The sequence below is a fragment of the Schistocerca gregaria genome, chromosome 7, assembly GCF_023897955.1.
Source record: "Schistocerca gregaria isolate iqSchGreg1 chromosome 7, iqSchGreg1.2, whole genome shotgun sequence".
NCBI lineage: Eukaryota > Metazoa > Arthropoda > Insecta > Orthoptera > Acrididae > Schistocerca > Schistocerca gregaria.
This window is the reverse complement of record NC_064926.1, coordinates 556,182,350-556,208,459: the sequence shown is the minus strand read 5'-3', so window position 1 is coordinate 556,208,459 and position 26,110 is coordinate 556,182,350. Positions and strand designations below refer to the sequence as shown.

Below are 26,110 nucleotides of genomic sequence, written 5' to 3'. Positions count from 1 at the left end.
ATCGGTTCTCCCTTCAATTCCAGTCTCGTTCGTGGAAAGATGGGTTGTCGGTATGCCGCTGTGTGTCTCTAATCTCTCTGATTTTATCCTCATGGTCTCTTCGCGAGATATACGGAGGAGGGAACAATATACTGCTTGGCTCCTCGGTGAAGGTATGTTCTCGAAACTTCAACAAAAGCCTGTACCGAGCTACTGAGCGTCTCTCTTGCACAGTCTTGCACAGGAGTTTATCTATCATCTACGTAACGCTTTCGCGATTACTAAATGATCCTGTAACGAAGCGAACTGCTCTCCATCCCACACCTGTGAGCAGTATTCGAGCAGTGGGTGAACAAGTGTACTGTAACCTACTTCTTTTGTTTTTGGATTGCATTTCCTTAGGACTCTTCCAATGAATCTGGCATCTGCCTTACCGACGATTGACTTTATATGATCATTCCATTTTAAATCACTCCTAATGCCTACTCCCAGATAATTTATGGAATTAATAGCTTCCAATTGCTGACCTACCGTATTGTAGCTAAATGATAATGGATCTTTCTTTCTGTGTATTCGCAGCACATTACACTTGTCTACATTGAGATTCAATTGCCATTCCCTGCACCATGCGTCAATTCGTTGCAGATCCTCCTGCATTTCAGTACAATTTTCTATTGTTACTATCTCTCTATATACTACAGCATCATCCGAAAAAAGCCTCAGTGAACTTCCGGTGTTATCCACAACGTCATTTATGTATATTGTGAATAGCAACGGTCCTATGACACTCCCCTGCAGCACACCTGTAAACACTCTTACTTCGGAAGACTTCTCTCCATTGAGAATGACATGCTGCGTTCTGTTACCTACGAACTATTCAATCCAATCACACAATTGGTCTGAGAGTCCATATGCTCTTAATTTGTTCATTAAACGACTGTGGAGAACTGTATCAAACGCCTTGGGGAAGCAGCTCGTGGTCGTGCGGTAGCGTTCTCGCTTGCCGCGCCAGGGTTCCCGGGTTCCATTCCCGGCGGGGTCAGGGATTTTCACTGCCTCGTGATGACTGGGTGTTGTGTGCTGTGCATAGGTTAGTAAGGTTTAAATAGTTCTAAGTTCTAGGAGACTGATGAGTGCTCAGAGCCATTTGAACCATTTTGAACCTTGCGGAATTCAAGAAACACAACATCCACCTGAGAACCCGTGTTACGGCCCTCTGACTCTCGTGGACGAATAGTACGAGCTGGGTTTCACACTATCGTCTTTTTCTAAACCCATGCTGATTCCTACAGAGATGATTTATAGTCTCCAGAAAAGTCATTATAGTCGAACGTAATATGTGTTCCAAATTCTTCAACTTCTACTAGTTCTGTGGACAAAATCCTGCACCAGCAACAGCCTTGATAATTATGGACGGCTATGGAGGCAGCATGGATCAGAATTTCTGCAGGGGGTTTTCTAGTACCTGTTCAGTCCGTGCCAAGTCGAACTACTGCACTGTGGCAGGCAACCGGTGGTCTGACTCGATATTAGGAGAAATCCAATAACTTTTGTCACCTCAGTGTAAAGGTGAAGTGGACAGTCCTCATACTGAAATCAAGTAATAATAGGTGATTGTATACCAGGTGATCAAAACGTCAGTATAAATTTGAAAAGTTAATAAACCATGGAATAATGTAGATGGAGAGTTGAAAATGGACATACATGCTTGGAGTGACATGAGGTTTTATTATAACCAAAAAAAAATAAAGTTCCCAAAATGTCTGACACATGGCGGTGGCCAGCAAAACGTCAGTGACTGCACATGACAATCGTGTATAAAAGGAGACGTAATGAGAAAGAGACACACCTATAAATTCTTAATCCGACCCATCCTCTGCTATGCCAGTCCTGCATGGATATCTGCCCCCCCCCCCCCCCCAAAATCTATAAGTCCCTCCAGACCCTTGAGTGTCATGCACTCCGCCTCGCCTTCCGTATATGCCTCCCGTGCCCCACTCGGATGCTCTATTATCTCATCCCTCTCCCCCATCTGCTCCTATTCCTCGAACATATCCGCATCTCTACATCACCCGCCACCTTGAACCCTCTGGTTACTCCTCTCCTCTCCCATCCCCGCCCCCTACCACGTCTTCACTGTTGTATCCCCCCTATCATCCATCTCTACACCCTACATCTCCTTTCCCAAGGTGGCTTTCATCAACGCCCCCTCCCAGATGATGCCCTCTCTTCCTCCGTTTATCCCTCCTATCAACCCTGATCCTCACTCCCCCTCCTTTCCTCTGTCCTTTTCCTGGGGTCACTCTCCCGCCCTTCCTTCCTCTTTTTCCCCACCTCCCCTCTCTCTGCCACCTTCTCTCCCCCGAGTCCTTTTGCATTTCCCTCCTCTGCCTCTTCTTATTCCCTCTCGCGTCTGCCCTGCCCCTCACCCCCCTTATGAGTCCTCTCCCTCCTTGGTTCCCCCCTTTCGTTTTCTCCTCTCCTCCCTCCTTGTTTTTTCCCCCACCTCCAGGCCCCCCCCCATCTGCCTTTGTCTTGGGAGTGTCATATTTGTGCCACCATTTTCTTGCAGTGTTTTACAGTGTGTGTTTTCCAGTGAGTGTTCCGTGGTGTGTCTTTAGGGAAGTGTAGCGAACAGCCATCATACCGTCACTGGGTGTGATTTTTTATCTCTTGCAAACAGAAACCATGTTTTTTAATTGTGTGTCTACTATGTTACTTGTCTGATTCATTTGTATTTTATCGACATTGCCAACCCCCTTTCGCTTTCTGTTTTAACTTCCCGCATTTTATCGCCTGTTTTCCCTTGTTTCTCTCTTCTTCCTTTTTTTAAAAAACAAGTCTGTAGGCTTTATTGGAAATCAATAAAGAAAGAAAAAAAAGAGAGAAAAAGAGAATCAGATGCTCCAGCAGTCACAGAATGTTGACGTTACCTGAAAAGGCGCTTTTAGTGAAGCTGTATTATCAGAATGGGGAATGTCCTAGGTCAGCGTTACGATCCTATCGCCATAGGAAGGGTATTAGAACGGGTAAAGATCCGTTGACATATGCAGCTGTGGCGAGAATGATTTCAAAGTTATAAGCCACGGGTTGTTTAGACGATAGGCCCTGTAGTGACCGACCGTGCACAAGGCGTAATTCTGCTGAGACAGTTCAGGAAGAAACGGAGACTGTAGCGGGTTCGTCTATGCATTGGGAAATCAGCGCTCGTGCAGTCGCACGTCGCACCGGCATTCCTTACACTACTGTTTGGTTGGCACTTAGGCGTACCCTCCGATGCTATTCGTACAAAATCGATCGGCATCGTTAACTGTTACCTGGCTATTTGGTGAAGCGGAGGGATTTGCTGTGTGGGCGTTTCAGAAGATGGCGAAGGATGACGATTGGTTGAGTAACGTGTTGTGGACCGACGAAGCTCATTTCACGCTCCGGGGGTCTGTCAACACCGACAACTGCAGAATTTGGGCTACCGAAAATCCTAGAACTGTCGTGGAAACTCCATTACAGTACGAGAAAGTCACGGTATGCATTTTGTAACTGCTACCGTGACGGGTGAGAGGTACGCCGATATGTTACAGAATCGCTCATCCCCAGCCTGGCTGATAAACACCTGCTGGAACGTACGATGTTTATGCAGGATGGCGCTCCACCCCACATTGCTAGACGCGTGAAAGATCTCTTGCGCGCGTCGTTTGGTGATGATCGTGTGCTCAGCCGCCACTTTCGTCATGCTTGGCCTCCCAGGTCCCCAGACCTCAGTGAGTGCGATTATTGGCTTTGGGGTTACCTGAAGTCGAAAGTGTATCGTGATCGACCGACATCTCTACGGATGCTGAAAGACAACATCTGACGCCAATACCTGACCATAACTTCGTACACGCTTTACAGTGCTGTTCACAAAATTACTTCTCGACTTTGCTGTGTCTTACTTTGTTATGCTAATTATTGATATTCTGATCAGATGAAGCTCCATCTGTAGGATATGTTTTGAATTTTTGTATTTTTTTGGTTCCAATAACACCTCACGTCATTCCAATCATGTGTGTCAATTTGTACCTCTCTATCTACATTATTCCGTGATTTATTCAGTTTTCAAATTTATACTGACTTTTTGATCAGCCGGTACTTCTGGTCAGGTAGTGTATAATATTTTCTGTGGGGGGTCGAAAGCAGAAGCAATTACGAGAATACTGCCGGTTGCCGAAGTAGGCAGCAGCTGGAGCACAGAGATCACACTGGCTACACCGCGAAGTGTACTCTGCCCCTCACTGCACAAAAGGAACCAGTTGCGTGCACCAGTACAGTAGCAGCGTCCTCAAAAAAACAGTCTTGGTTGCAATTTTAGTTTTTTTTTATTTGACGACTAACTGAAACTCTCAGCTGCCGACAGATGTTGTTGATATACCTCGATGTAGTCAGCTGAAAATGTGCGCCCCTACCGGGACTCGGACCCAGGATCTCCTGTTTACATGGCAGATGCTGTATCCATCTGAGCCACCGAGAGCACAGAGGATAGCGCGACTGCAGGAACTTATCCCTTGCACCCTTCCCGTGCGACACACATTCCCAACAGTCCACAATTCTACACATGTAATATACCTTATAGGCATTTGCCCATCCACTAATTACTCGCGCACGCTTTGGTGACTCCGGTAAGAGTTTGGGCAACCTGTGCGCATTCGCACAGACGTAGGTCAATGGCTGGGTAGCCTTAGCTATATACAGGGTATTACAAAAAGGTACGGCCAAACGTTCAGGAAACGTTCCTCACACAAAGAAAGAAACTATGTTATGTGGACATATGTCCGGAAACGCTTACTTTCCGTGTTAGAGCTCATTTTATTACTTCTCTTCAAATCATATTACTCATGGAATGGAAACACACAGCAACAGAACGTACCAGCGTGACTTCAAACATTTTGTTACAGGAAATGTTCAAAATGTCCTCCGTTAGCGAGGATACATGCATCCACCCTCCATCGCATGGAATCCCTGATGCGCTGATGCAGCCCTGGAGAATGGCGCATTGTACCGCAGCCGTCCACAATACGAGCACGAAGAGTCTCTACATTTTGTACCGGGGTTGCGTAGACAAGAGATTTCAAATGTCCCCATAAATCAAAGTCAAGAGTGTTGAGGTCAGGAGAGCGTGGAGGCCATTGAATTGATCCGGCTCTACCAATTCATCGGTCACCGAATCTGTTACGAGGAGCGTACGAACACTTCGACGGAAATGTGCAGGATATGCATCGTTCATGAACCACATGTTGTGTCGTACTTGTAAACGCACATGTTCTAGCAGCACAGGTAGAGTATCCCGGATGAAATCATGATAACGTGATCCATTGAGCGTAGGTGGAAGAACATGGGGCCGAATCAAGACATCACCTACAATGACTGCCAAAACGTTCACAGAAAATCCGTATTGATGACGTGATTACACAGCTGCGTGCGGATTCTCGTCAGCCCACACATATTGATTGTGAAAATTTACAACTTCTCTGACACTGACATTACGGTTATAGTCAACTGCACGAAGAATTGCCTCGTCCATTGCAGGTGTGCTCGTCGTTCTAGGTGTTCCCCAGTCGCGAGTCATAGGCTGGAATGTTCCGTGCTCCCTAAGAAGCCGTTCAATTGCTTTGAACGTCTTCCGACACCTTCGTTCTTGAAATCTGTCTCGATACAAACGTACCGCGCCACGGCTATTGCCCCGAGCTAATCCAAACATCAAATGGGGATCTGCCAACTCCGCATTTGTAAACATCGCACTGAATGCAAAACCACGTTCGTGATGAACACTAACCTGTTGATGCTACGTACTGATGTGCTTGATGCTAGTACTGTAGAGCAATGTCCGCAGCTCGTGGTCGTGCGGTAGCGTTCTCCCTTCCCGCACCCGGGTTCCCGGTTTCGATTCCCGGCGGGGTCAGGGATTTTCTCTGCCTCGTGATGACTGGGTGTTGTGTGATGTCCTTAGGTTAGTTAGGTTTAAGTAGTTCTAAGTTCCACGGGACTTATGACCATGGATGTTAAGTCGCATAGTGCTCAGAGCCTTTGAACCATTTTTTTTTTTGTAGAGCAATGAGTCTCTTGTGAACACAAGCACCGCAGTCAACATTACCTTCCTTCAATTGGGCCAACTGGCGGTGAATCGAGGAAGTACAGTACACACTGACGAAACTAAAATGAGCTCTAACACGGGAATTAAGCGTTTCCGGACACATGTCCACATAATATCTTTTCTTTATTTGTGTGTAAGGAATGTTTTCTGAAAGTTTGCCCGTACCTTTTCCTAACACCCTGTATGTATGAAGACAGTAACTGTCCTCCAAAGCACAGATACTGTTGATGACCGTGCAGCTTTTCCCTGGAATAAATGATGACTAACTGAAACCCTCAGTTGGTGACAGGTGCTGTTGATATACCTCGATGTGGACAACTGAACAACAACACCTGTCAGCAGCTGAGGGTTTCAGGTAATCATCATTTATTCCAGGGAAAAGCTGCACGGTCATCAACAGTATCTGTTCTTTCGAGAACAGTTACTGTCTTCATATGTATATTTTTTTATATTTTTCAACGACACGTTTCGCCTTATGCAGGCATCTTCAGGTTATCTTTTCTAGATGGACTCTAGAGGCACCAAGATTTCCGTTACGTGTTTCGCCTTATTTAAGCATCTTCAGGTTATCTCTTCTAGATGGACGCGAGAGGCACCAAGATTTGCGTTATGCGTTTCGCCTTATTTAAGCATCTTCAGGTTATCTCTTCTAGATGGACGCGAGAGGCACCAACATTTGCATTATGCGTTTCGCCTTATTTAAGCATCTTCAGGTTATCTCTTCTAGATGGACGCGAGAGGCACCAAGATTTGCGTTACGCGTTTCGCCTTAATTAGGCATCTTCATGTTATCTTTTCTAGATGGACGCGAGAGGCACCAAGATTTGCGTTATGCGATTCGCCTTATTTAAGCATCTTCAGGTTATCTCTTTTAGATGGACGCGAGAGGCACCAAGATTTGCGTTATGCGTTTCGCCTTATTTAAGCATCTTCAGGTTATCTTTTCTAGATGGACGCGAGAGGCACCAAGATTTGCGTTATGCGTTTCGCCTTATTTAAGCATCTTCAGGTTATCTTTTGTAGATGGACGCGATGGGCACCAAGATTTGCGTTATGCAGATCTTGGTGCCTCTCGCGTCCATCTAGAAAAGATAACCTGAAGATGCCTAAATAAGGCGAAACGCGTCGTTGAAAAATAAAAATAAAACTAAAATTGGAGCCAAGACTGTTTTTAAGCAATGATCTGGTTTGCTGTTACGCCACACGTGGACTGGAACAACGTTTCCACCGCCTGCCTGTCTGCAGCGGCGCCGGCATGTGGACGGCTCTGCTGCTGCTGGCGGCGGCGCTCGCGGCGGCGGCGGCCTGCTGGTTCCTGCGGCGCAGCGCGTCGCACTGGTCACGGCGCGGGCTGCCCTACCTGCGGCCGCACCTGCTGCTCGGCAACGCGGCCGGCGTCGCGCTCAACCGGCAGACCTGCGGCCAGGTGTTCGGCGAGCTGTACGCGCGCCTGCGCGGCCACCCGCTGGCCGGCATCTTCCTGCTGTGGCAGCCCGCGCTGCTGGTGCGCGACCCCGCCATCGCGGGCCGCGTGCTCGTCCGAGACTTCGAGTGCTTCCGCGACCGCGGCCACCGCGCCTCCGACCCCATCCTGCAGGACCTCTTCTTCCTCAAGGGCGACCGCCGCTGGAGGACCCTCAGGGACAGCCTCGAGCCGGGGTTCGGGCCGAAAGGCGCCAGGTAATACCCTGAAGGTGACACCTCTCTTTTACGTCACTGCACAAGTTGTATGCAGGCTGGTAACAGTTATACGATCACTACAGAGCAGGGCGAAAGCTTCCCTCCAGTTATTGGGTTTGCGTAGCCACTCTCCTTCCAAGGCATTTTGAGTTCGGGCCTGTAGCAAGCCGTCGGAGGTGAAGATGGCCGCAGAACGATAAAGGCAATTTGGGAAATGGGTGTAGCACTCGTGCTAAGAGGTTTCCATACAAAATCTATACTACTATTGTATTGTACTGTATGTTAACCGGGAACCTAGAAGCGACGCAGCCGCAGTGGTCCACAACCCCACGACGACTACCGCAGTCCACTTCACCCCTCCGCCGCCCCACACCGAACCCAGGGTTATTGTGCGGTTTGTCCTCCGGTGGACCCCCCCCCCCCAGGGAACGTCTCACAACAGACGAGTGTAACCCCTTTGTTTGTGTGGTAGAGTAATGGTGGCGTACGCGTACGTGGAGAACTTGTTTGCGCAGCAATCGCCGACATAGTATAACTGAGGCGGAGTAAGGGGAACCAGCCCGCATTCGGCAAGGCAGATGGAAAACCGCCTGAAAACCGTCCACAGACTGGCCGGTTCCCCGGACCTCGACACAAATCCGCCCGGCGGATTCGTGCCGGGGCCAGGCGCTCCTTCCTGTCCTGAAAGCCGTGCGGTACATAGCACGGCCAACCGGGCGGCCATCTGTATTACTACATAAACACAAGTCAAAGTTTAATATTGTTACAAAATACCTCGACAAGTTATTGGCTGATTTAGTTTGATTTTTACATGATACTCCAATAAACGTTCAGTCACACATATGCTACATGTTTTTTAAATATATGTGATAAATATAAGGGACGTTTAAAAAGAAACGAGCCTGAGGCAAAATTACAGAAACCAGTACCTGTATGTTAGAAGTATTGACCCTGGCTGTTGAAACATACGTCCCACTGTGACACAAGGTGGTGAATGGCTGTGTCATAAGTTTCCAGGGGCTGCGATGTTAACCAGCTCCGCACGTACAGCTGGACGTCGTCGTCCGAGGTGAACCATTTGCCCTTCGGAACCTTTTTAACGGGAACAAAAAAGGCTTAATCACAGAGAAAGGTCCCGAACGTATGGAGGGTGGCCGAGAACTTCCCATTTGAATTTCTGCATTAGTGCCGCTACTGTGTCGGTCTTATGAAGCATTGTCGTGAATCAGAATCTCCCCATGGTTGAGATTGCCTGGTCGTTTTGATTTGATCGCTTGGCGAAGGGTGGTCAAGTTTTGCGAGTAGCGCTAAGCATTCACTGTTGTCCCCTGCTGTAGGAAGTGAGTCAGAAGGGGGCTCTCTAGGTCACTGATTGCAATGCGACTGGCAGCGTTGCACGATTAATGCTGCTGCTAGCTCTGTACAGTCACGTGACGTGCACGCGTGCTCGTTAGCGACGGGCTGTGAACTTCCACGCTCTGGTCGGAGTCACACCTCGTTACACACGCCACGATATGACCCTCCTGTCACCGGTTTGCGCATTCGGGACTCCGGCACTTTTCTTTTTGAACGTCCCTTATAAATATGTATGTGCCATATGAAGGCTAAATGTTGTTACCAAAAAACTAGAAGTGTTATTGACTGAGTACTTCAAACTTTTACACTATACTCTGATAAACGGTCTGGCGCCCACAAATATTGCAGAATTGCAAAGTGCTGCCGGTAAGGGGCTTTCACAGAGGTTGTAACAATAATTATATGGTGTACTTTTAGTTAAACATACACTTTTTTAAATGGAAAATTGCTTATTGAAATTAACAAACAAAAAGTAGTGCCTGAGCCAGTCAACCGGCGAAGTTGCTAGCTACTATGTTCTTATGCTTTTTTTAAAGTGTGCTTGTGAGTTCTTTGAGCGAACTGCAGCTTGATATTCAGTGTGTGACAGTCGACAGCAGCAGGTAGAGAGTGAACGATGCGATTCTCCAATGCGGAAAACCCCAACATGCTTGTGGCGTGTGGGGAGTGTAGGATGCACGCAATTCGCTGTTGTATGGTGTATGCGGCAAGATATTCCAATAGACGTCCACCACTGGGGCAATTATTTATCACCCTCTTCAGTCAGTTATGTGAATGAGATAATATAGCACCTCGGCCAAGAGAAGCAAACAAGCGACGACAGAAGAGGATGAAATTAATGTTCTTAGTACTGTTACAATCAGCAATTACATGAGGAAGTGGTATGGGCGACGCAAGTGTCCTACACATTTGCCATCGACATAGGTTCCATTCTTATCAAGTCTATTTCAATTAACAGCTGCATGGGAAAGATTGTGAGTATCGTGTTAACTTCTGTAAATGGGCATTAAGTTAGGATACACTAGATATATCATGTACCTTGTTTAATGATGAAGCCACGTTTACAAATCACGGCCACATAAACCGCCGAAATATGCACTATTGGTCTGTTGACATTCGCCATTGGCTTTGTCAAGTGGAACGGTGGACTTCATGTAGTGTAATCGTGTGGTGTGCGATAGGCAACTCTTAGGCCCGTTTTTCATAAACGGAACTCTGAATGCGTGCAAGTATCACAGCCTCCTAACTATGTTCCACGGATGCTAGAAAACGTTCCTCTGCGGATTAGGAGGAACCTGTGGTACCAACTGATGGCTGTCCAGCCCATAGTGCAAGATGCTCTACAGCATGTATTCAAATATTGTTAGATTGGACGCTGAGGACCTCTACCTTGGCCGATCCATTCCTCGGCTTTGATATCTGAAGACTTTTTTATGTGAAGAAACCTAAAAGGCCTTCAAGGACATACTATACCCAGTGATATGCAATGACGTACTACAGCACCCTGTTTAGACATCTCCGCTGAAATGCTAGCACGTGTCGTTCCATACCAAACTGGAAGTGTGTATTGCAGCTGCCTGTTTCAATTTTGAACACAACCTGTGATGGCCAGTTGTCTCGTTACTGGTCAGAATCCACATATCCACTGTACGCACTAATGTTGTTCTATAGTGTGCCCCAACAGGTATTGTACAAGTGGAGGTGTGGGAACTTTTCAACACACAGTACCTCGTAGGCGAATCGCACTAGAATCCTGCAGCGAACACCACTGACATTCTGATATACACTGTTTTCAGTTTGTTAATATCAGTAGGCACCGTTCCATTTAAAAAGGGTAAGTCTGCACTAAAAATTCACATTCTAAGTATTATAAAAAATTTTGAATGGCTAAAAATACGAGCCCCTGCCTACCAATCCATTCTGTAAAAACTGCACATCAATAGCAATTTCCACTTCTGCAACACCTGCGGCGCAAATTTCAGGTTATTCACCCACCATACAGAAACGTTGTAGTTTAGCATTGTTACGAAAAATACCGAAAAGTTCTTGACCGATTTAGGTCAGTTTACATTTTTACACGACTCTGTAATAGTCGGTTGGACAGACGTAGGCTAAATATTTTTTAAATACACCGACGGAAGAAAAATCGTGACGACAAGTAGTTGTGCGACATAAACCAAAGTTAGTAGGCGTGTTTCTACCTCTGAAAGACGATAGCCGTTAAGATTTAACGCCAGTCGAATGAGGATGGTGAAGGAGGATGTAAATCAGGTTTGGTTTAAATACTAACTACAGAGGTCGTGAGCGTCAGCTAACTTTGGACTGGGTGAATAGATGTTAGTCAAGAATGCCTTTAAGCCGACAAAGACGCCATTATCAACACGTTATTGAGTCTAATAAGGCTACGAGAAGCTAGATGTTCCTTCTCTGGCGTTGCAGGAGGATTTGGCAGGAATGTGACCACTGTAAATGTTTGCTGGCGAAGGTGGTAAGGACAGTGTACGGCAGCAGGAAGACCTGGCTCCGGACGGCCACGTGGCAGTACCTAGAGGGAAGACAATTGTATTTGCCGTATGGCTCTGTCGCACCGTATTGCACCTGCAGCAGCAGCCGGCGCGACAGTGACGAAACGAACATAGAAATCGGTTACTTCACGGACATCTCCGAGCCAGACGCCCTGTAGCGTGCATTCCACTAACCCCAAATGACCTCATTTTGCGACGTCAAGAGAGACCTCTTCGGAAAGCAGGGTGGAGGTCTGTTGGGTTTTCCCGTGAAAACTGGTTCTGCCTTGCTGCCAGTGATGTCCGTGTGTTGGTTAGAAGAAGACAAGTTATTTTTATTCGTTGAGAGGTCGACTAGTTTTTTGATGAAGATGATGTAAATGGAATTATACTACTACAGCAGAAATACTCGTATCGAGTGAAACGGCAGCTACGTTGACATTTAATACAATCCTCATTTATTTTCGACTATGAACATAAATAAACCATTAGGGGGAAATTTAAATCAATTAGGACACAATACACTCATGACAGAGACGATTAAAACTTTCCAACTGAACATTCTATTAAATGTCACACTACTTGGCGAGGCTCCTAACAATGAGGTGGACACGGCGTTAAATTGCTGTAAGGGAATTGTAACCTGCTGGAATATCATTGATATCGATGCCAACGAACTGCAACAGGAGTGTTATCTTACTGAGGAATATTATGCAAAGAGTAAATGGCGAGCTTATCCTGACTTCCTGTTTGCAGAAGTTACCCGAGTACGTTACATGTGTTTTCATCCGCCTAAAGGTTAGGCCCTACAAACTTGAGCCTATGCGCTGCTTTAAATGCCAGCGGATTAGTCACTCCAATGTGGTTTAAAAATTTCAGACTTTGTGCGAAAGATGCGAGTAATCAGCCCACAAACCGGGCACTCGAAGCATCTATCACTAAGACGTTGGATCGGTTGGGAAGAGTGTGATAAAACCGTTCTAACCTCTCATAAGCCGGCACACAGCGGCCGACATTCGTCTTTGATGTCCTGCATAGTGGTACAAGAGGCGGGTGGACACCAAAGCTGGCCTCACACACGTCCTGTCGGGGAAAGATCTGGGCATCTTGCTGGCCATACGACTACCTCAACATCAAGCAGACAGTCCATAAAGATACGTGCCGTCAGTGAAAGAGAATTGCGTTAAAAATGGGCCAACGATACCATTGCATTAAAAGTGACGCTTGGTGTCACAGTGTGTCCGTGAGGTAACGCTGCACAGTCAGAGTTCCCTCAATGACTACCTGATGCCATACACGATAGTTTCCTACACCAGACACCAGGATTAAAACAGCTGTACCTCTCCAAAGCATTAGAAGCATGGCACTTCTCTGCAGCCGTTTACTGAAGCGCCAAAGATATGGGCCTCCTTCCACTGGACCACAGCGTGACTGTAGGTCGCTTCCTTCTGCACCGACTTTCGAACTGTTGTCAAACAAAAATATTCGACCCAACTGCGCGTAGTAAATGATCACTCAGTAATTCATAATTTTAATCACAGTTCCGGCCAGGAGCTGTCGAAAGACTGTGATATTACAGTACCTCCAGAATGGATTGAAAATATATTTATACTGAAACGTCACACAGACTGGTATAGGCATGCGTATTCAAATACACATATGTAAACAAGCAGAATACGGCGCTGCTGTCGGCAACGCCTATGTAAGGGAAAAAGTGTCTGGCGCAGTTGTTAGATCGCGTACTGCTGCTAAAATGGCAGGTTAACAAGATTTAAGCGAGTCTGAACATGGTGTTATTGTCGGCACACGAGCAATGGGGCCAGCATCTCCGAAGCAGCGATGAAGTGGGAATTTTCCGGTACTATCAGTTCACGAGTGTACCGTAAATATCAGAATCCGGCAAAACATAAATCTCCAATGTCCCTGTGGCCGGAAAAAGATCCAGCAAGAACGGGATAAACGACGACTGAAGAGAATCGTTCAGCGTGACAGAACTGCAACCCTTCCGCAAATCGCTGAAAATTTCAATGCTGCGCCGTCAACAAGTTTCAGCGTGCTAACCATTCAACGAAACATCATCGATATGGGCTTTCGGAGCCGAAGGGCCTCTCGTGTATCCTTGATGAGTGCGTGACACAAAGCTTTACACCTCATGTAGGACCGTCAACACCTACACTGGACTGTTGATGACTGGAAATGAGTTGCCTGGTCAGACAAGTCTAGTTTCAAATTGTGTCGAGCGGATGGACGTGTGGGGGTATGAAGGCAACCTCATGAATGCTTGGACCTTGCATATCAGCAGGGGACTGTTAGAGCTGGTGGAGGTTCTGTAATGGTGTGGCGCGTGTGCAGTTGGAATGATATGCGACCCCTGATACGTCTAGAGATGACACTGACAGGTGACACGTACATAAGCGTCCTGTCTGATCACCTGCATCCACTTGTGTTCATTGCACACTGGGACGGACTTGGTAATTCCAGCAGGACAACGCAACACCCAATAGGTCCAGAATTGCTACAGAGTGGCTCCAGGAACACTCTTCTGAGATTAAACACTTCCGGTAGCCAGCAAACGTCCCAGTCATGAACATTATTGAGCATCTCTGGGATGCCTTGCAACGTGCTGTTCAGAAGAGATGTCCACCCCCTCATACTCCGATGGATTTATGAGGAGCCAAGCAGGATTCATGGTGTAAGTTCCCTACAGCACTATTTTAGACATTAGTCGAGTCCATGCCACGCCGTGCTGCGGCACTTCGCGGGGGCTCTGCAGAATATTAGGCTGGTGTACCAGTTTTTTTTTTTGGCTCTTCAGTCTATGTCAGACTGTCTGCCGATGATACGGTTGTCTATGACAAATTAAAAACGCCAGAACACAGAATTAGTTTCCAGAATTATCTAAAGAAGATTTATGGTGCAGGCTGTGATTGTTGACCCTGAACGTCAATAGGTGTAACAAACTGCGCGTACATAGGAAAGGAAGTCACTGCTCTATAATTACACTATTGACGAGAAACTGCTGGAAACAGTATGTAGCTCAAAATATATAGTGTAATAATTCAGAGCGGTCGTAGGCGGAATGACGAGATGAAAGAAATACAACAGATATTAATGGGAAGAATCTTAAGGAAATGTTCTCTGACCAGCCAGAACATTATGACCACCTAACTAAGAACCGTCATATACACCTTTTGCCCGGATAACAGCGGCGACGCGTCGCGGCATGGAAAGAATTAGGCCTAGGTAGTTTCCTGGAGGGAGTTGGTATGACATCTGCACACACAGGTCACTTAATTCCCGTAAGTTCCGGGGAGGCGGTGATGAGCCCTAATGCCACGTTCAGTCACACGCTGGATGTGTTCGATTGGGTTCAGATCTGGCGAGCTGGAGTCAGGATATCAACTGGAACCCATCTCTTTGTTTCTCTAAACATTTATTCAAACTCCTGGCCTTGTGATTCAGCGCATTATCTTGTAGCAAATTGCCACTGCGAGATATGATCGTCATTAAGGGGTGTGCGTGGTCTGCAACAGATATACAATACTCATTGGCCATCGTGGTGCCTTGCACGAGCTCCACCGGACCCATGGATGTCCACTTGAATGTTTCCCAGAGCAAAGTGGAGCCGCCACCAGATTGTCTGAGTCACGCAGTACAGGTGTCGAGGAGCTGTTCCTCTTAAAGACGACGCATTCGCGCCCTCCCACAGACATGCAACATTCTTGCATCGCGCCATCGTCCAGTGCCGATGGTCACGTGCCCATTTCAGTAGTAGTTGCCGATGTCGTGGTGTCACCATTGGCGCACGCATGGGTCGTCTGCTGCGGACGCTCGTCGTCAGGAGCGTTCGTGCACTGTGTGTTCAGACGCAGTTGTACTCTGCCCAGCATTAAAGTCTGATGTTAGTTCCACGACAGTTAGCCGCCTGTCCTGTTTTACCACTCTGGCCAGCCTACGACATCCGACATCTGTAATGTGGGGTGGCCGCCCAATCCTACGACATCTGGACGCGGTTAAATCTTGGTTTCGCCACAAACTGCCCTCTGTCGAATTCAGATAGATCGTCTCCATTCTACAAATGGACAACATGCTCACTAATACTGCATGCACTTTGCGTGTGTCTGGCTAGACGTCATTTGTCGAGATGTAACGCTGCTGTCTCCGAGACAGCTTTATATCGACAGTTGGCTGGAGGTCATAATGTTGGAGCTGATTAATTTAGCTCATCCACGAAGGAAGACGGCTACGAGGTGCATGTTCAACCAGTTCCTGTGTATTGTTCATCAACATGGGGTCCTTACCCGGTAGGACTCACAGAAGAGATACAGAAGATTTAACGAAGAGGCGTGCGTTTTGTCAAATGATTATGAGCACTATGGAACTTAGCATCTGAGGTTAGCAGTCCCCTAGAACTTAGAACTACTTGAACCTAACGAACCTAAGGACTGTAACCTCCCTCTCACTTATCGACCCTAATGACAGTGAAAAATTAAACCACGTGTACCTAATGGAAATTTGGGAAAAATAATCGTCACCGAAGGTAGCCTGTCAGTAAAGAGGGAGGAAAAGGTTACATCTAAATGAAAGGAAAAATGCAAATGAAACTGGTGGAAATTAATTTTGAAAAGGGGTAAAGTTAATCAAGAAAGTAAATGTGCGGCCGTTGCGTTAACAATTAACTAGCGGTAATTAGATATTTGAGATTTGGGGAAAATTACGGTCGCCAGTCCTATGGACAACTTTTATAATAACTGAAAAAGAAAGGTTATTGCACATATAATTAGCACTAAAAGCGTGGCAACTGAAGGTTGACACGTGTTGTGTGAAAACTGAAAGTTTGTCAGAAGTAATAAATTTCGCTACACTCTGACTTAATTTAGCGAAAGAATTAATAAAACGTAAAGTTAATTTAGTGACTGAAATTAATAGTGAGATTTGTTTCTGAAGCACTACGAAATTCAGTAAAATTGGGCTACCTCAACAATCATTTCAAAAGCTACTTGAATCTACTCAATTTAGAAATAAGAGATTTAATTTTGAACTTCAATTAAGTGATTCTGGGCAATTAGCAGTAGTAACATTTAGTACGTACCAAACTGAGCTGCAGTCACAGGTAAGCTAAAATATGCTAACACTCTTAATTTGTGCTTGTGTAATCTAAATATTGTAGCCAGCTATGAATTCCTTAACTGAACTTTGAAATTAAAGCAGTGAAATGGAATGATATTACTTTAATGCTGGCGTCTGAATTTCAACGACACTCGGGTTCATTTCGGAAAAGGAAAGGACCCTGCTTGGTAATGCAATTAGCCCAATGAGCAACAAAGGTTCATGCTAAGTTGCTGTAATTTGGTGATGCAACAATTTTAAAAACTGAGGTCTGTCATACAGTTCTAAAACTTTACGTGCTTCCAGTTATCCTTGTTGGTTGATTCAAGGTTTGAAGCCGTCGATCGAGGAGGTGGCGACAGTCACTCATTGTCGGCCGTCGCTGTTGCAGAAGCTGGATGTTGGCGCGCCTCCTTCTCGACACGGTCACCAGGCGAAACGGGCTCTTGATGTGCGACAGCTAATGCTTCCCGTTCGCGACACCGTGCCAGAAACTATCATAGTAATTCGAGAGCAATTACATGCTGCCAAACCCCGAAAGCGCGGCAACTCGCGGGAGCGTCACTCAACACACCTGCTCCGCCGCCCTACCCCAGCCAGACTCTCCTTTGCTCTGCCCGCACTCCACGCGGCAGAGTTAACACTACCAAAGATCCTAAACACTTTGGTTCTCCACACGACCTATCGATGTGCAGAGTTTTCCCTAGGCCAGGCCCAGCGTATAAATACAAATAATATTCACAAAACAAACTAACTATACATCGACATAAATGCATATATATATATATATATATATATATATATATATATATATATATATATATATATATATATATATATACAAATAGTAAAACAATTACAATATACAAAGACACAGAAATGTTATATCTTCACGTAACAAAATAAGGAAAAAAATTGCAGTGCAATAGATGGAAATAGGAGGATATGCATTTCCGGCGTTATAGGACATCATACACATCCATGCCCGAGGCAGGATTCGAACGTGCGACCGTAGCGGTCGGGTCGCGAATTTCCAGCCTGAAGCCCCTAGAATCGCACGACCACTCCGGCCGTTCTCGTTTTGTTACGGAATCGTTTAGTCGGCAGGAGGGTATTACAGAGATCCTTAAGGGACTCCAATGGCAGACGCTCCAAGAGGAGCGTTGTTCATTATGGAGAAGTTTTCTATAGAAATTTCGAGAGAGCACTGAAACCTGGTTGATAGGTATTCAGAGAGGGCGCAGGATAAGGTTACGATTGTGGATGTGGCCGTAAACAATTACTGTACGTTGCACAATAAAACGCAAAACTTTATTTTTCTAAGAACCACTTATTTACACATTGCTTTAAAAGATCACAAGTAGACAATATGGCTGAAGGGCTAGTTAAAGAAAACTTGAGATGCTTTCTGGGCTGAAGTCGCAAAACGACACCCGAAACAAGAATGGCTGAATGCCTGGCATATAAATCAAAAGTAATTAAAAATAGAAGGTAATTTTTTTAATAAAGAAAAGACATGCAACTGGATACAATTAGTGGCTGAAGACCTACACTACACGTGTGTACGACAACTATAATTAAAACACATTAATAAACAATTTTTTTCTAGCGAAGAAATTTCTTGTTAAACTTACAGCAGAACGGTCGAAATCCTAATTAAAGAGATATTAACTTATTGCAACGATGAAGGCTAAAAATACATTTTTGAAACAACGGCTGAAGGCCTGGACAAGTCAGACAAACAATTTAGAATAACCCACTTCCCTCTAATTTTCCTTTAAAGAATACACACAGCTGAACCCCTTATTAAAAGGAGTTCACACATAACACATCAAACAACTAACAGCTTAGGGCCTCGATTAAAAACAATTTCAGATAGAACAGATTTTAAGGAAAAAATATTTTTTAAATAAAATAGATCCTCAAAATTATAATTTTACACTGCCGAAGGCCTTTATGTAAAATTTAAAAAGAACTGAATTAATACATGGCTGAAGGCCTCGTGCAATACTTCAAACTAAAATGAAAATCACAGTCTGTGACAAACAGAACGAGTAGTGCTTAGAAGTGTTATAAGGGTGGACCTGAGAAGGTATCTCAAACATAAGGTGAGGTGAGACAGGTAGCCAAGGGCTGAAGTTAAGTATTGGGCTGGCAACCCAAACCAGGAATGGCCCAAGGACCGACCAACAATTTAATCAATTCCCTTCCATCCAACCAATGGCACAACGATGGAAAATATCAGCCAAGGAAGGGGATACGAACAGCACTACATATTCAGAAATTGGCGTCTAATCACAGCCAAGGGAACAACAACCACTGTAAGCACAATATGAACCAAACAACTTGAAAGGCTGCCGAACTACACACTGTGCCGGACAGCATCAACAATACGAGGAAAGGCACATTGCCGGTAAACTACGATAACGACCAGGGAAGGTAACTGGGGCGTTAACGGCCACAGGGCAGAAAATACCGCTGGTGCACTTCACTGGCAAGTAACAGTCAATTTAAAAATTAATCAAAATATAGGAAGACGGCTGCAAGATTTCGCCGAGTCCAACACATCATACGTGTCTGCTAGCCCGAAAGGCAAAGGGAGCGAGAACCCGTAAATGAACGAAGAGACGTCACAATAGATGAGGTTTCATAGCAGGTTAACTGATCACTCAACTTCAGGGTTCTTGTTCGGTGGGCAACGAACTTTGTCACTCTTGCAGCTAGCGCCTCACGATCCGACAGCGCGTGCACGCCGCCAGTGCTGCCGGCCTAGGGTAGCACCACGGAAACTTCCCTGCTGCTCCGTCCCAAGCGACTGACTGAATCCAGCACGCAGACAGCATTAAAATAGCTGCTCAGTGAAAACCACACAAGCTACACGCGGTTCCGCGAAAACACTTCCACAAACGACTGGGACAATACTAGAACCAGTCACTGGGGAACTGCTAGGAGGAATCACAAGTCGACGCACACAGAGAACCCAGAAGCGGTCGGCGACCAGATACACGTCGTCCATCGAGGCGACCGACCGAACGACCAACCAAGGTCGTCCCCACTCAAGCCACGTGTGTCGCCAACGGTCGGGTGAGACACGGCTGTCCGGATCTCACTACTGCTCCGTCCTGACTGTACTTCCCAACACAAGACGACCCGCAAATACTAGCGGTCAATCCAAAGATAGGGCGACAGTGCTCTTATCGATCAGAGCTGCTGCTGCCTCTCTGGCAGGCAAGGCAGCCAGTAAATCGAATAAGAAACGAGACAGCAGTACCCCAAAAAAAAGTTGTCATGCAATAACAGAATGAACACGAGCCGTGCAAGGCTCAACCACTATATGGGATGAGTCAGACAACATGTTGCTTCCTTCCACGTACATATCGCAAAATGACCACAACGAGAAAATTCGGAAAATTACAGCTAATACAGAGGATTACCGACAATCACTGTTCCCTCGCGCCAGTCACTAGTGTAAGAGGGAAGGGAGGATCAGTTAGTGGTAGCAGAAGTACCTTCCGCCATACTGGATTATATAGTACTGATGCAAATATAGCGGGCCATGGGCAAGGTGAAGCAGGTCTAGCGTTTGTCGTGCACCATTTCACAACAGTCGCTTTCGAGAGACGTGCTGCCTCATACACATTTTTCATTCTCCGGTGGATGTCTGCCGATGTTTGTCCTTCGGCGGCCAATAAAAGAGTAACAGTACACTGGTGCTGTTAGGACGCGTTTGGTCATAACGTCGCTATAGACCACTGTTCCTCGTTCGCCACGCTCACGTCGGAAAGAAATGAATGCCACACTAACCTCTTGCCTACGCGTCGGTGCTCGTATACCTGTATCGGAGTGGTGCTACGCCGCGTATACGCTGCAGCAACGCCCTCAAACGTAAATATTTTTCTTGCCCCTTATGCAGCGTGAATATTAACAAAACCGAGACAGATTCCTGACTGAAAATGGAGTAGATGGCGGTCACGAGTGACAGTTCCTCTGACCACGTGCCGTGTGTTCCTTGTGTGTTGCAGACTGTGTGACTGTCGCAGTGTGCTGTGAGCGGCAGAGTGGTGTGGTATTCATGTTGGGATCAAGCCGCGATGGTGTTTGTGTACTGTCAAGAAGATGGAAACGGTCCAGAGTCTGCAAGGTGCACCAAAACAAGTACCCTCACAGACACCAGCCACATCATACAACATTTCAAGCCCTTTTTGGGCGCGTGTGCGAACATGTGTCCTTTCAGACAGACGAGCGTGCAGAGAGGCGGCAGACTGTGCGTACACCAGCTGTGGAGGATGGGGTTCTGCAGGACATTGAGACGAACTCGAGTTACAAGGCCCAGGGAAGTGCCCCGCCAGCATGGAGTAAGGCAAAGTACGATTATGTGTATCCTGCATGACAACCGCTACCACGCCTGTCACCTGATACAGGCCACTTTGACCATATGTTGTGACGTGGATGGGATACAGCTCTATCCGTCCTTGCAGTTTGTCGGTTTTATTAATGTTCACTCGGTATATGCAGGGTGTAAAGTTTAAGTTGACAAACCAGAATAACTCGAAAAACAAGCTACACACGAAAAAATGTGTAGAATCCGAAGCTGATCATCTTCGAGGGGAACATCTGCTGGTGCTAAAATTCACTCTCCACCCCAGCCTTCTGGGGGGAGGGGGCGGGGGGAGGCGGGAGGCAAATTTAAAATTTCAAACAGGAGTCCCCATTTTGTACTGCAGAATCATATTCTACATAAAAAAGCAACGTACATTTTGTCTTAAACGTTTGTTCTGATTCTTGGTAGTGGGCGCCGTATTTCAAGAATCAAAACAAATGTTTAAGACAAACTGTACGTAGTTATTTTATGTATACTCTGATTTTGCAATAAAAAATATAGGTTCCCACTTGAAAGTTTGAAGTGGCCTCCCGCCCCACCCCAAGGGGGCTGGGGTGGCAGGCTAATTTTAGCACCAGCAGATGTGCCCCTCGAAAATATTCAACTTTGTATTCTACATATTTTTTCGTATGAAGCTTATTTTTCGATTTATTCTGGTTTGTCAGCTTAAAAATTTACACCCTGTATATCACAAAAAGTTATGATTACTTTGTAATTGTAATCTATTTTGGAAACGACTAAACAGATTTGATATGAGGTATTGTTATGAGGTATTGCAAAATACATGTACAAAAATTTAGGAAATTTAACAGCCCTCAATGTCTAACAGAACTCCATTAAAAAATAAACATTTAAAATGAATCAGCTTGTGTTTACTAATTTTTTAAATCAATTCTGTGTAAATGGTTTGCTGGACCTGTATGATAATCGACTTACTGGCCTTCTCAGTGTCGCCCCTCCCTCACAGCCTCTTCTGTTTTATTTTCCCAACACTTTCTTTGTCAACCCTTACCTGCTTCATTGTTGTTGACGGGCAATTTTTCGACATCCCAGCACCTGACCCAATAATTTCAGCATTACTCTCAGAGAACCATCTCCAGAAATATCATATTTAAATTTCTCCGATTTGTCGTATTTCGGATCGTCACCCTCCTCCTGTTGTTTTCTATTTTCCGTAGGTGTCACATTTCAGCTGCCTGGATCCGACTATTTGCACGCTTACTCATCATCCGAGATTCAGAGGCAAAGGCCTACGTAGGTAGACCTATATACCGCTAACTTCTCCAAATCTCTGCCCGACTACATTAAGCGGATGGCCTACTGCCGCGGATCTTCCCTGTTTTCTGCTTTCACGTACGCGTTTACACTAATGGTAGAGCACAGTTGTAGTGGCTCACGTTCACGTGTGATATTATGCTTTCCCTCACTTTTGTTTGGAATTTAGGTTTTTCTTTGTCTCACATTTATTTCCATTCCATTGTTTAATCACCTCTTCCATCTAGACACAAATGTCTTGAACATTTTGTTCATGCGTGGCTACGCGAAGCCTACGTAAACAGTGTTTTACAACAGATAACGCTTGATTACATCAACGACATTAGTTTCATTTCTACTGGTCTTTTTCGTAGATTTGTTAGGCCCGAGCATAACTGAGTTACGCTTTTGTTTTGCATTTTGGTGTTCCGATTGTTACTGGTTTATTTGTCGTTTGTCATGTTTTACTTGTACTTCATTGTTACTATCTGAGTGAACATACTGTCATTTTTTCATCTGGACACAGTAGTTATGAAATGGGGTGCCAAGTGGAGAAGTCGGAACAGGTCCGACATATTCTACTGTCTGAGTTCAATAGAGGGTTGGCAGCAGTGGACGCAGCCAAAAACATTTGTGAAGTGTATAATACCAATAGAAGAGATCGACAAATAATCATTTTCTCCGTTAAAGGAGGAACATTTTGACATTAGTGACTCTCCACCTTCAGAAAGACTTCCGCAGTTTGGTGAAGATCGTTTAAACACATTAATCCACAGTTATCAACGTCAGTGTATTCGAGAAATGGCAAATGTGGTGAACTGTGAATATTGCTATCATGTATAGTTACTGAAGAGGGGGATTGGTGGCTTTATGCAAAGATAAGGAAAATAAAGTAATCGCTGAGCCTAAACTAAGCAGCAATTTCCCATATAAAGACATGCGAGAGTCCACAAAAGTAACGTTATGCATCTGGTGGAACAGCCACGGTATGGTGTACTACAAATTGCTTCCGTAAGGTGTAACCGAGACTGCTGATATTTTTGGTCAACCACTGAGACGTCTTGCAGACACAGTCCTAGGAAAACCACCCGTATGACTGGGTGAAGTGAAGCTACTCCACGGTAACGCCCGCCCGCGTTCTGTTAAACTGACAAAGAACACTATACGGGAGTTGGTTGGGATGTCACACAACACCCACCTTCTACACCTGATCTTGCACCCTCAGATTTTCATCTTTTCAACTCTGTGTCGAACAACCTTCAAGGAACTTCCTTTCCGGATGAAAGTGCGCTACAAGGATGGTTCGACGAGTTCTTAGCCTCAAAACCATGTGACACAGTCGCAGACTCGAAAAGTTACCCAGCGTTGGCAGTTGTTGTATACAGTGAAGGAGAATATGTCATTGGTGACTGAAGTCTCTGTTATGCTTATCTGCTGCGTTCATTAAACTTAGGGGGAAAATGCTACAAACTTATGTACCAACCGAATATTAATTTGGTGTGGCTCAGGGATGTATTTCCAGACCGAGGCCGGCTGTTTCACTGCCGTCTACACAGGCAACTATTCGCAGAACAAAGGGGACAGACAGGGCAGGTCAGTGGTGACGAAGGCAATGAGACGGCTCCATAATAGCCTCCAAGTTTCTCCATCACGAATTCCCAGAACAGACTGCCCAAACAACAAACGATGAAGTCCAAGGGGGGAGAGAGAAGTTCTCCATTACATCCGACTGCAGCAGGCCGTTTCTCTGAAATCCGTCCCTCTGTAGTGAATTAGACAGTCTGCAATCGATATTTTACTGCACGAATAACTTTCGCTGGGTGAATTACACAGCCCCTGTACACATTTGTATGTCAGGTTTATGTAAACATTTCACTGGCAGACATTCTGTGTAGATAAATGTTTCGCGCGTTGGAAATAGTGTGCGTTCTCGTGTTCGCGTCTGATAGTCAAGACTGGAGCATACGTTCTTGGTACTTGGTTATTTCACTCTTCACAGATCAATGTTATTTATATGTCGCCAATCTTTTCCCAGTTGTCTCGTCAGCGATTTCTCATCCCCAGTATTTCTCCATAATAAATACCGGCCATCTTGAGTATCTCACTTCGAAAACGATAAGGCCTTGCAGAAACATACATACGATTTCACAGGATTACATCTTCCACATGAATAAGACAACCTTTGCGTAAATCGCAGCTTATGTATAGGAATTGAAACTTCTTAGTTTCAAAAGAGCCAAAGTCGTAACTTTTACGTTTGTCCACAGCAACTTTGTGTTAGCTTTTACAATTACGTTTGGGATCAAAGATTTCATTTAACTTTCACAAATGTTCAGTGTCTCCATCGGACGCAAGACAAACATCCAGACGATTGTGAAACTCGTCCCATACATTTTTCAGCTTGTCTGCGGTCACTACATTCAGTTGACATTGTGCTATCCCTGTTCCACACAATCCATTCTATTTGCATATCTGGGACTATTATGGAATTCTTACGCTGTAGCGTGCGATCACTCCAACGAGTATGTTTAACCGCTACACTCCGTGACTAACAGAATGAGGCGGTCTTTGGAATGATCAAACAATTTTACCCGGTGCGATGAGAATTATGCGAGGAAGTAACGATGTAGACAATTGTTGTTCTTTGTCTAGGTAATTGTTGTACGACGCGATTACACAATTGTAACTTATTATGCAATTTAAGTCCTTATGTGCTACTAGTCTGAAAAATATATTCTGTTAAGTTCCAGCTTTGTTTTCCGATTAATGTATTTAGGATCAAATAGTCCGATATATACTTGGGGTTAGGGGTGTAACTGCAGATATTTTTGTTGCTGACTGAGGAGAGTGTACTGAACAACATTATGCCAGTAATTATTTCATCTGCAGAGTAATAACTATAGCTATTAGAAGCTGTATGTTTTTAGGTTGGTCAGTAGCTCGAAGCACACGTCGCAAGAGGAAGCCATTATGCTTATTTTCCCATGGACAGCAGGTCAGGTGTCAAAAGTGTGTATGCGTGGAAGCAAACCAGTTAGTCTATACCGACAGGCGTAGTCTTCTTACAAGGGAACATTCCCAAGTGTCAATGAACGATCTTTGTTAAACTTGGCAGTTGTGTAGACGTAGCAAAATAAAGCAATACGTATTTTTTATATTGTGCCTAGTTACACTTTTACGGGATTATGCACACCACGAACGGTAATTTGGCATATTACGTTTGGAAGGAAGATCTCCGAAACAATGATACATAAAATATGTTTCTCATATAAGAGTTGATATGTAATTAACGTTCTGGAAAACTGATTTCATTTTGTTATAACTAGAAATTTTGCAGAATACCCCATCACCATTCATTAATTTTAAGAAATAAAAACTTATGTTACAAGATAAATTAAAGAAGCCTTCAAGCTATGAAGATCCATGTATAATGAAGCTGGTTTCTTAAATGACAACAGGAGCGCTCTCCTGGTTATCCCATGCACCCTGGATGCAAAATCGTACGTCAGTCTGGTCATTAGATCTGTTGTGAAGTCATTCACGAACAGCATGACATGGAGTGTTTTCCAGCTGGCAAGAGTATTTTCAATACACCTAATTAATGCAGCTTTACTGTATGATTAAATGATGATGGCATCCTCTTGGGTAAAATATTCCGGAGGTAAAATAGTCCCCCATTAGGATCTCCGGGCGGGGACTACTCAGGAGGATGTCGTTATCAGG

At 45.2% G+C, this 26,110-nt stretch overlaps 1 protein-coding gene across 4 annotated transcripts in view; it reads left to right on the top strand.

Moving 5' to 3' along the window:
* Nucleotides 1-26,110, top strand: part of LOC126281305 (probable cytochrome P450 6a13) — a 117,187-nt gene that overhangs the window by 22,917 nt on the left and 68,160 nt on the right. For all 4 annotated transcript variants that reach the window (XM_049980140.1, XM_049980139.1, XM_049980138.1 and 1 more), the window contains exon 2: nucleotides 7,349-7,783. In XM_049980140.1, the coding sequence (XP_049836097.1) occupies nucleotides 7,359-7,783 (425 nt within the window). In that variant the 5' untranslated portion in view covers nucleotides 7,349-7,358. The remainder of the gene's footprint in view (nucleotides 1-7,348; nucleotides 7,784-26,110) is intronic.